The sequence below is a fragment of the Thunnus albacares genome, chromosome 6 (assembly GCF_914725855.1).
Source record: "Thunnus albacares chromosome 6, fThuAlb1.1, whole genome shotgun sequence".
NCBI classification, from domain to species: Eukaryota; Metazoa; Chordata; class Actinopteri; order Scombriformes; family Scombridae; genus Thunnus; species Thunnus albacares.
Window position 1 is genome coordinate 16632902 of NC_058111.1, and position 12406 is coordinate 16645307.

Below are 12406 nucleotides of genomic sequence, written 5' to 3' on the forward strand. Positions count from 1 at the left end.
AAATGTATGTGACTTGTATCTTGTACAAGTAAGAAACAAGTGGCATGAAGACAAAGTGGCATAAAGACATCTTTTGACCTTTTGCATGAGATACAGTGCCCATTATTATAAAGTGCTGAGGAGATGTGAAGGAGGGCATGTTAGGTTACTAATGAAATAGGGTTTGGGACTCAAAGGTCCTCTGAGGCAACTTAAGACCTGTTACAGATTGAGCAAATCTCTGCTGCCAAGCATTAAACCCAAAATAAGGACATAGAACCACATTTGGCACATTTAAGAATACATTTGACATATTTTTAAAGCACTGCATGGCCTGGCTCCTCGCATAGCTGCTACTATTGAGCTTTTAAACCCTTACTCACCTTCACATACAGCACAGTGTAGCCTGAGATCCTTATGGTCACATGGTTGTACAGAATCCAAGTTTACTGTAAGAGGTGACCTTTGCTGTCAGGCAGTGATCCGTCTGAAGAGATCTGTCCACTGTATTGTAAGTTACTGCAAGTGACTTTTTTGCTGTTCCATGTGATACTGAACCAGTAACTATTGAATATGTTTGTTAATGATATTCATACAGTATTTTAGAAGAAAATGCACATATAGAGTAGTATAGATATTGCACATTCTTTTCACATACACAAATATTGATTTATTTTGGTACATAAACAAAAAGCAATACAAGAATACCATATAACATATGACATACATGAAATTATGATGACAATGAAATTATCTAATAGTACATTAAGAGATCAAAGCAAAACAGCACATATGTTTAGTGAATGAATTGTGACTGTTTAGGCTGAAGTCACAACTGTGAAAGCAATAAATCATTGTATAAATGAGCTGGATAGATGGATGGTCCAATAAATTGATTGATAGAGTAGATAGAAGGTACAGGAGATCAGGTCAGGTAGATAGATATTTAAAACCAATGAACTTTGTTCTTACAACTCAGTGTTGAGCTACGAGGGATTCCTCCAGCTTACAATGCCCTCTTGTGGATTTAACCATACCATAGGAAAGGAAAGAATCTCAGTGCATAACTCCACAGGACAGGACTCTCTTTGCTAAGAGGAAAAGTTTTTTTTTTATTTTTTTTTATGATGTATAACATTTATTATGGAAACACACACAAAACATTTGTAAAATTTTGAATTATTCCTACCTGTAGTCTGATGGTGGTTTAGAGTCCACATTTTACCCCTGCATACCTTTGAGATGTGATGCAAATTGATCTTATCTTTGTTATAAAGAAAGGAATAAATACATAAAAAAATTAAGATTCAAAATGAAAATCTTGAGAACACCTAAACCCTATCAAACCTTTATATGATATGTGGAGAAACTTTCAACAGGTGTGACAGTCTCAGGTCAAATACTTATAGAATTGCTAAGTAGCTCTCTGTTATTTGACATTTCTATAGTTTATGTTTAACTCAAATTTGTTTTCACTTACACATTTTGCCACCTTTGTTTCATGTTAACATGTGACGTTGTTGGCTGTATATCTGTAATACTACCAAAACCAGTTGCAGATATAGACAATCATTTCAAAAACAGAAGTGAAGTTGACATAAATAACTTCTGGATAAAAGGTGGGGAAAAAATGAGACAAGACAGTTGATATATTGATTCTGAAGTATTTTATATTTCTGCTCTTCTTTGAATACCAGTACATTCACATACCCTTCTAAATGACAGATTTAATATTTTTATCCTGTTTTCACAGGTATTATCATTGTGTTGGTTTTGATGCATGAATACATACTGGAATAATGTTGAGTAGCAGTGGAGGAAAGTGAAATAATAAAGAGTCAACACGTATAGTATTTTAAGAGCATATTTAACAGAAAATTGTATTAATAAGATAAAATGGTAAAAGGAAAGTGAAAATATTAAAAAAACAGATATCAGTATTAGTTTTCGGTCCATCATCATCATCATCATCATCATCATCATCATCATCATCATCACAATGTCAACATTACCTGTAAAAAGACTTATAAACCAAAATAAAACCTGAATTTGATTAATAAAATATCACATGTAGAATAGTACAATAGTACAGAGCAGTCCTTATATCAGCACTGTCAAGTGAGGAAGGCCTCTTTCAGACTGTCAAGGGCCTCCTCCTGAGTGATCCTCTTCCACTCCTCAGGAATCTTTGCTGGCTCCTGCTCATATTCCTTTGCAAATCTTTCATTGAACCGCGTCAACACATACCTGCAAATTAAAGAGAATTTAGCTCATTTTATACAGGAACATTTGAGTGCAAAAATATATATACTGGTATGTAGCATAAATTAAGTGAGAGAAACTTAGATGATGATATTTCAATCCAAACAAAACACACAGTACCTCCAGTAAGCATTGGGTGTCTGGTTGCTTGGGTCCTCAGGGGAGATGCTCCAGTCTGGGTCGAGGGCATGGAGGTCCCTGCATGCCACAGACATATGCTGTGTGTCCATGTTCTCAGGCAGATTGGCCTGGGTCATGCTTTCAGGGCAGCTGATACAGAACAAAGAGGAGGATTCAAAAGGAAACATACCCTTGGGCCGGTGGAGCAAGACCCTGTGAACCTCATGCTCAATCTCTTCCACCTCACAGGGGGCTTTGCAAAAAGGACATTGCTTGCCACATCCTCTTACTCTGTTGAAAATGGAGTCTTGAGGTTGAATGGGAAGGCACTGAAGAAGTTGGTTAATAGTCACATTTTGGGAGAACTCCTGGGCTAGGTCCAACCGCATTGCAGCCAGTAACTCCATTAAACATGTGATGAAGCGATCCCATTCTGTGGTGATACTGAAGAGTGGTCCATTCAGAGAGGCCCTGGTGACATCTATGTCTCCATCTCTCTCCAGAGTGAGGCACACTCTCTCCAGCAGGGGCTTTGTATCAGTTAGCACACCATTGGTGCCTTCTGCCGTTTGGCTCACTGCTGCTGCAAATTTTCCTACAATTTCTCCAAGTCTGTGTTGTCTCCATTTATCTAAATTGGTTGATTCAGACAGGTGAGCCACCACTGTCTCCTGGATCTTCCTCAGTCTGAAGCTGTCATAGGAAAACAAGTACTCGATGAAGCTTTCAAACCTGTCTTCCCTTATCAGCTCTTCCAGCAAGCTTTTGTGGAATGCCTGTTGGGACAGATACTGTGGGGATTTACCTTGTATCTCCTCCACGATACGCTTCCCAAGTGGTCGATAGATGTAATCTAACACTGTGGGTTTGATGACCATGGTAGTGAATGCCTGGGCCAACCTCTGACACTGGTCTCTCTTCCTCAACTGGTAAATAAACTCTGCCAAGTACTTACCCTTGGTTGTATTGATACATGTCAAAAGATCTCTGTCCTTGGCGTAGCGGTCATGTTGTTTTTGGAAGTCTCGGCATGCAGCGCTACAGAGATAAATTTTCAGATCCACTTCAAAAGCTGATCTGATTTCCATAGATTTTTCCTTCAAAGCTTTCTCAACATTTTCTAGCATTTCTGTAATGAAGCTGTCAGAGAAATCTGCTGGTGAACTTGATTTATCTGCTACAAACTGATTGTATTCGTCTATGATATTGCATGCTAGTTGTTGAGCTTCTATCCTCTGTAATCTGTTGTTGTCTTCAAACATGTGCTTTAATCTGCTGCGGTATCCAAAGTGCTCATCATAAACCTGAAAGTTAGTGGGCTGATTTTGGCCAGTGACTTCAAGCTTCTTTATGTGTTTCTGGAGACCACGACTGATGAGATTCTCTCTCAGAATATCTGTCACCCTTGCAGTAATGTCATCTGTTTCAGAAGGCCTGAAGTCAAAGTTGGACAGTGTGTTACTCCAGACATCCTCAAATTCCTCTTCCAGTTCTGTATCTTGAAGGAGATGTTTGGTTGACTTGCTGTTCTCTAGTAGTGCATGTAGCTTCGACTCCTGCACCTTTTCCAGTGAGGTTTCAAATTTTTTCAGCTGTGTGGAAGAACAGTGGCTCTCGTTGACTGTCTCCAACCTTTGTACTATCTCTTCAGTTACTCGCTCCTGGAGATCATCCATATTGCTCATTAGGATTGGCTTGAATGTTTCGATGTACATTTTGAGATGGTCATCTTTCATCAAATTGGCCTCTACTTTTGACCTGAGTTTATCCATCTCTGTTTTGACCTCTTCTCTGGCTTCATCCTTCAACTCACTCAGAAGATCATTTTCTATCGTAATGTCTAAAGCTTTTGCCTTTGTGTCAATTATTCTCTTTGTTGGCCCCATGAGCCAACTTTCCATGTGTTCCAGGAATTTATCCTCCCACTGGGAAAGCTCTGTGCACAATACGGAGAATGCTAAAGCTATGTCAGTATTTTGCAGACCAATGGAGAATGATTTTGCTTTCACCGCATCCCAAACAGCAAACAGACGGCCTGCAAATTCAGGCAGACCTGAGGCTTCAGACTTTGCTGCACACTTCTTCAATGCCCCAAACAGGTTTTGCTTAAGCTTCAACACAGCCTTATTATACTGTGCATCAACTGGTTCAGTTAGGGATGCATTGTACCAAGGCCCTTTGACAGAGGTGATACAGCTTGTGGTCTTTGCATAATGGTTATCAGCATTGCTAATTCCTCTGTCGCCAGTCTCAGTCTGAAGCATGTCAGATACACGCCTTAACTGTGAGGCTTGTAATATGCTGTTTATTCCTTCATCCTGGACCAAGACATGGCAAGTGGGCATGGAGCCACATTCTTTGATGCGCAGTAGAGCATTGACTATGACAGTGAAGTTAGTCTCAAACTCAGAACCCGCATGAGAAGAGATGTTTTGCATTAAAACATCACTAAGTCCTGCTGCTACAGTGGCCATCTCATTGTCACAGGTCTGGGTATTTATTCTGTTGTCTAGAGGCATTGAGCAGAGACCTTCTACATCAATTAACATCAAAAAATCGCACTCCATGTCCTTTCTGAGGTTATCAGGTAGGCAGAGAGTGACCATGTACACCCCTCTGGTGGATCTTCTCCCTCCTTCAGGAAATTTCACCCCAAATAATGCAGAAAGAACCTCAGCATTTCTTGCATGATGCCCTCCAAGGCTTGTTAGTATGCGGGTCCTGAACTGTTCTTGAGGAAGGCGGCGTTTGAGCTCCGCAAAGACACAGCCCAACCAGCGGATGGGGATGTTAGAGGCATCTCCATCCATTAGTTCAAGTGGAATCCCATAGAGAATAAGGTCTGCAGCTAAACTGGGGAGACGCAGAACATTGTGGCTCCCACTACCAGGGCTGATGTGTGTGAGCTCGAAAATGAGCCCCATCTCACGCAAAAAATGCTCGAGCCCCAGCGTGAACGGATGAAGTTCAAAAGGCTCTGAACATGAGGGTACCTGATCTTCAAAAGAAGCGTCTATGCTCATATGTTGCTCGGCAGAAGAAGCCACATGTGACATATCTAGTGTTAGCTCTGGTCCATCCAGCTGTTTCCCTTCAGGGCTCAAGGTTCCATTTTCTCTAGACTCTAAACGAAGGTTTTGGTCCTCAGAGATTGGATCTGAAATTTGTTCTCCGTTGTTTTCAAGAATCTCTTCACCCTGAATCTCTTTCTCTTCAGATAACTGCTGTTCTATGACTGCATCTTGTGTGGACTCAAGATGCTCTTTTAGTTGTGACTCTGGTTCTATGGTCTCTTCTGTAGACATCTGCAAAATGTGCCTTGACTCTTGCCCTATCTCAGACTGTTGCTCAGAAACTTCCAGTTCAGTGTTTACAGGTTGGTCTTCAATGTCTTCCTCTTCAAATGACGTATCTGTGCAGAAACTATCACTGTACTCTGAGTTGTCATGAACTCCATTTTCAAGCTCATCTGACTGTTCAGGCATGCCATTATTCCCTTTGGTCTGCTGATTTGTGACTAGATCTTGTGGACTGTTTTGTTTTTCCATTTGCAACATCCAAAGCCTTAGTTTCATCCAGCTAAGGAAATAAGTCCTCTCCACTATATCTGTTGTGAAAAGGGCATCTGTGAAAATCTTCATTGTTGGGGTCATTTTGTAGCTGCTCAACTCGACCAAGATGTCTTTCTTTTCTTTTTGCAGTTGAGAGTCAATTTCTTTTCCTTCTTTTTTCTGTTTACACTCCTCTTTCTCTATTTCTGCCAGTTTGCTCCATGAAGCCCCCTGCAAAGGCAGCTGTTTCTGCCTAAACAGAGCAGATCCCTCATCTAAACCTTTCAACATTTCCTCCACTGTGGCCATTGCCTTTTTACAGACCACCTCTTCATCCACATTAAGCTCTAGCTCCACTGCTAATTTTGCTGCTGCTTCAAGTGTAACATGTTTCAGTTTGTCTGGTAACAAATATTTTAGGGTGTCACACAGCCTATCAGCGAGTTCCTCTTCATTCAGATCTCTTCCTGGCAGGACTGATCCTTCTGGAAGCCCCATGTCCTCTTCAAGGCTCTGATCAACAAACCCCACAACTCTGTTCTCATTTTTCTCCATGTCAGAGACATCAATCACTATGACCTTGCTTGCCATATCTTTACAGTAAGCAAGAAGTTGTTTTTCTTTCTCCCTCAGATTTCCACAGAAAATAACCACAGCTGAAGATGCCTGACATAGAAGACTAAGGCATTTCTCATGCACACTGGCATCTCCACGTAGGTTACAGATGGCCACAGGGACAGGGAATATATCTCTGTCAGTTTCTCCAGTGGGGAGACACCAACCAATCTCTATCAGGCCATTGGAGAGTCTCCGGGGAAGTTGTCCTCCATCCATCCCTCTGTGGAGAAATGTTTCACTATGAGATCTGAGTCCACTTATAACATTGTTTAGAACCTGTGACTTGGAGACACCACAGTGACCAAGCTTCACACAGGAAACCACGGGCATGCATGTGCTTGCCAAAACCCCCTTTTGGACCTTCCTGTTTGTACACGGAAAGTGAGACGTCCATTGGCTCACAGCACCTCTCAAAGGCCAAAGGAGGAAGCGGCTAGGTTTTTCTGGATCTATGTTTGGAAGTACCAGGGGCACAGCAAACTGGCACTGCAGCATGCGCACTGTCATCTCCTGCTGAAGGAAGGTGTTGGAAGACATAAAGACAGCCGTAACTAGGTCAAGGGGGTTGATGGCACACTGGCTCTCTCCTCCAAAACCATTGATCATCTCCTCAGCTGATTTGTTGGCACTGTCCAGAGCCTCAGATGGAAGTTGGCAGCAAGGACTCCGAGCATCTGGGCTAAGCAGCCAAAGGCGTTGGAGGAAAGTGTTGGGTAGATCCTTGGGTTCAAGAGGAGCTTGGTTCTCCAGAGTCCAGGTGCTGATGTCCAACATAGATGCTGGGTCCAGCGGTGTGGTCCAGAACTCCTCCAGACCCAGTTTAAGTAGAACCTCTGACTGGGCATTGTCTTTAAGGGGTTCTGGTTTGAAAAAACAAAAATGCCATCATTTAGGCTGTGAAGTAGCAACATTTTTAACCTTACATAATAATACAGTTTTGTCCTATTAAGCATAAATCTACATTTTGTATGATCATAAATAATTTCTTCAATTTGACTCAAAGTGATGAAGTGATCCAAGTTGTTTTTGTTTTTGTTGATAATGAGAAAAAAAATTAAACTTGACTTGCAAAGCACATTATGTGCATTGTATCTCTGTGAAAATAAAACTTAGATTGAGTTCTCATCAACTTTTAAATTGAACTCCATGTAGTTTTCAGCTGTTGCCCAGACTAGTAAGTAACAAGTGGCTTTGTCTTTGAAAAAAGCAGTATCATATAATAATATTATTACTTTTGCTTATGTTATATATAAGCTGTTGTATATAACAGAGAACATTACTTCACAGTAAGTGCTGTTATTAATCTTTTATATAACAGAAAAGGCACATTATCCTCTTTGCTAACAGGCCATTGCATTTGAGCTCAGAGCTCAGCTACACCTGTAAGACTACTAAAACTAGACAGACCAGCCTGTAGTGGCAGTAACATAAGAATTTACACTTGCTGCCACTAACCCAATTATTATCAATGACTAAACAAATTCTGTAATGTTGTCATTTTATCCAAGCATATCCCTCCTGGCCTGTAGGATCTAATTTGTTTCCAATGCCAGAGCATCCACAAGGACCTCTGTAGTGGTCAGCCATTTAGTTTCTGCCTTGCTTATTGGGGGGGGGGGGGGGGCAATAAAAACAACAACAACAACAACAACAACAACAACAACAACAACAACAACAACAACAACAAAACTTGACATATTCCCGCATTATTTGGTGTCATGGTAGTGATGCACATATTTTGTTTTGTTTGCCAAACTATTCACTTTTTAATAAAATGTAAACTTATACCTGGATCAGCTGAAGTTTAGGGGAAACATTTTTAGGGCTATAGAGCTTGTGTTGGCTTTGTTTGCTGCTGCAGCTCTAAGAGTGTCACTGTTTTGTCTGTGCACTACCCACCTCATAATCAAAACTACAGGGCAAAAATAGATGCATTAATTGTCACCAGGTAGTTATTCTTCTCTATGCAAGGTCAGATTCACCACACCATTTTTAGCTTGTATAAGGTTTCCAAATGGTATACTACTGCCACAAGTGTAAGAATGAATGTACTTTTTGCCATGTGTTCCTGTGTGAATGTTTTTATTTGTTTTGCAGAAATCATTAGTCATTAATACAGTGCATCCTTTGGATCAAGTGCGATATATTAAATGTAATATAATGTTGATAAAGCACAAGAACTAATCTTTGTGTAGAGCTTTAAGACATTTCTTCCCTCACTCACTTTCAAAATATCAATATAATATTGACAGCATATTCACACTAAATGAAACATGTTTCAATGATGCCATAACCCTGAAAAATAAAACAAAAAAGAAACATACTTTTCTTTTTGCTGCTCAGCCTCTTTGAAAGCTTGACTGACATGTTGAATCCCGCTGAGTGTCTCTTCTTTGTTTTAAATTACTTTATCTTCTCTGGTAAGCCACATCACTAATAGAGTGGAGAGTTGACTGGAAACCTGTTATTAAAATCCATAACACAAACATTACTGGCATACAAAAGGCAGCATAGCACAGTCAAATGTCTACAGCATATTCAGCTGAGTTGAAACACTTTTCAAACTGTTAACATGTCATATGTAAATAATCTGCAATTTTCTTTGACCTAATGCCACATGTATCTGCAAATGTAAAAAACCTATGTTGTCCCACTTACAATAGATGAGAATATGTTGTAGCCTGCTGTCTCAGGGAACTGCTCATTGTGGAAAGTACAGAGAAGGCCAGTTCATCCTGGCTTTTATTTTACTGAAATGCTTCACTGAAGCAAGACTCTCCTCTCTGTTTCATTTTGCTTTTCACTACAATTAAACCTGATCCATGCTGAACATTATATGCTGATGTAATGACCTCTCCTCAGATCAGTAGACTAGTTTTAATACTTCACAGCTTAGAGTGCACACTCTTTAGATTTTGCTTAGTTTGGCTACTTTCCAGTTGTCACCTCATTGTTTAAAAGCTGGAATATCAATATTATTAGGTTACAAATGACTTTGGTCACAGCAAGAAGGAATTTATGTTTGAGAATGATAGTCCTAACAGTATAGCTGGCCACAAAATATCTAAGTTTCCTGTTTGGATAGCATTTAGTGTGAATTACACTTGGTAATATGAAAGATGATATGGATTTGAATATTAATGTAATTTTGATCTGTATATCTTTGGCTTTTGTCATATATGAACTAATGGTGGATTAATTTAATAGCAATTAAATAATGGATACTTAATTTATTCTTTATGTATTTAGCTGAATCAATTACATATTTTGTAAGTTAATCAGGTAGGACTCATAAAGAAAGTGTTCAGTATTCACCTTCACATATATTGGGAAACTAATTACTATTCACTGTGTAATCAACATGGTATCTAGCAGTCTTTTTTTAAGTAGTCTTTCACTATTTATCATACTATCTTGGTTCTGAGTAATTCAGAAACTTGAAACTGCAGTTCAAATTAGTTGCTAATTTACTCCTTCTTTGTAACATTTTTTTGTTATTGCGTATCATATTGTAAAGTATTATTCACATAAATCACATGTTAAATAAATATTTAAAGATAAAAAAAGATGACATTTGATCAATTCAAGAGCTGCAATCTGTGTACACTGTAAAAAAAGTTATTTCAAAGAAATTTACTGTATTATTTTACAGTTTTTTTTTTTTTTTTGCTACATTAAGTGAGTAAGTAAATTATTTTTATTAAAAATATTCACCATAAAACAAAGGCTGTAATCTGTAAATTAAAATAATGGAATATTATAGTTTTTTTAACAGGATTATTCAATTACTTAATGGTCTTGAATGTTAAATTACATCGAATCCTATGTAAAAAATGCAAAAAAATACACATCTTATTACTGAATGTAAAATTAAGGCAACTTTCTGTTTTTTTACAGCAAAACTTTAAATTTAATGTAAAAAAAAATGTGAAAAAATAAATAGTAAAGAAACGGTAGAAAGTCTGGCAGCAAAAGTTGCCAAACAGTTAGCGTCAAATAACAGTAAAAAATCCTTTCGTTATTCTACAGAGAATTTTTTTTTTAAATACAGATATTTACTGTAGACATTATCTGCATTTTTACAGTCCAACTATTGTAAAATAAAAATAAAAATTTATCATAAAATATTGCTAGAATGTTAAAAAAATGTATAAATCTGCACAAAAAAAGAAAAACATTGGAGAAATACCTTAAAATTTCTTAATTTAAATGAAGGCTTGTTTTATACAGTATTCTTTTGTAAATTCATAGAATTATCCAATTTATCCTTAAGAATGTCACATCAAAGCACAGATTTCTGGATGGAAAACACAAAAAAGTTCTGTAAAATTATATTCAAATTACCCTCCTTTAACACCCATTAATGGTGTCTTGAGAGTTTTAGGCTTTAATTGTATGTGATTATTTCATCTATTTACGGTAAATTCCTGGTAAATATTGGTTTTACACTGTACAAAAAATAGGATCATGTGAAAATGGCTTACAAAAACATAATTTTGATAATCATTACTTTATATAAACTTTATTTGAAAGTAATTACAAGCAACTATACAATATATCTACAGACTTTTCCAATTAATGTATGAGATTTACTGTATATAAACAGTATTTGACAGTAATTACAATTAACTATCCAATATATCCATCTGACACTCTTCTTCAGAGAGAAATTTTTTATATATTGTGTGTACACTGCCATCATTCTTCAGAACCTGCCACTTATAGGCTATTTGAAGCTAAAGAGAACTATTGTATTTGGGTCTTGATGCACAGCATATTGGTGTTGGGGCTACATATCAAAATCAAATGGTCATAAAATGTGTGTTTGTTGTATCCTATGTTCCATCCTGGTTGTTGAGACTGAAAGATCTCTTAATGATTGACATTGACAATTATGTCCCTTGCCTGTTTGTAATTATGTAGACATGAATAAATCACAGATGTTGGTATAGTGGTCTGCCAACTCCTAGCGGTAGAGTAGGACTTGTATTTAGCTTAGCAGTTATATGAAGAGGGGTTAACAGCGGTATTGAGACAGGTAGTACCAACCATGCCTTTTTAAGCACTGTAGGAGCCTTTCAACCAGCCTGAACATGAACCCTCACTGCATGGCCTCAGCCACTCTGCAGTTCAGCGAGACAACCCACAAGCAAGGGCTCTTCTAAGTATAGTTGGATCAATCAATGCAATAATTGTTACAGATTGTACACATTTGGTGTACCTTCAAAAATATCATGTATTCATACAGTTAAAGCCCAACTATGGGACTTTTGTCCCAGCAATGAGAGTAATTACAAAAACACTACCAACACTTGCTTACACCATTTGGTCCAAACATACTAACGAACTAACTAGAAGCTAGCCACTCAGACGGTGGAAGTCTATGCATTCATCTAACCAGCACAAGAATGTTGTCACCGACATCAGATTAAAAAATCTGTATAATGGCAAATATGAGAGATTTATCTGGCAGTTATAGGCTTAATCAGCATTGTGTGAACTCTGGTGTTTTTTATGGATATCTGTATAATTGATGTATATGCATTTGTATGTTCTATGGAGGTTTTGCACATGATTTTTTCTTCTCTTGATATTAAGACCCAAACAGTCAGTCTATGTTCAACAAAATTCAAAGCTGTCATTGCAGTCCTACTGCTCCCTCAAATCATTAGGTCACTCCAACATTTCTACAGGTCGAAGGGAACAAAGAGCAAAAAGCAGAGACAATATAAGGTGAATAAAGACAGGTAATTTGTTAGTCTGTCCCTCCTGCCGCAGGAAATAATGGATTACTCCTGGAAAGCTGTTGATGTAGCACTTTTCTCCTTATGAAAGTAACACAGAGATTATTCGACCAATGAAAATTTAGTCGGACG

General features: G+C 38.2%; 1 protein-coding gene across 1 annotated transcript; it reads right to left on the reverse strand.

Moving 5' to 3' along the window:
- Nucleotides 1-1949: 1949 nt before the first annotated feature.
- si:dkey-202l22.6 (interferon-induced very large GTPase 1) lies at nucleotides 1950-8897 on the reverse strand. Its single transcript, XM_044354885.1, has 3 exons — nucleotides 8855-8897; nucleotides 2362-7390; nucleotides 1950-2226 (listed from the first exon to the last, which is right to left on the reverse strand). The coding sequence occupies exons 1-3, from the start codon at nucleotides 8895-8897 to the stop codon at nucleotides 2094-2096; spliced, it is 5205 nt and encodes a 1734-aa protein (XP_044210820.1). The 3' UTR covers nucleotides 1950-2093.
- Between the last annotated feature and the right edge of the window lie 3509 nt (nucleotides 8898-12406).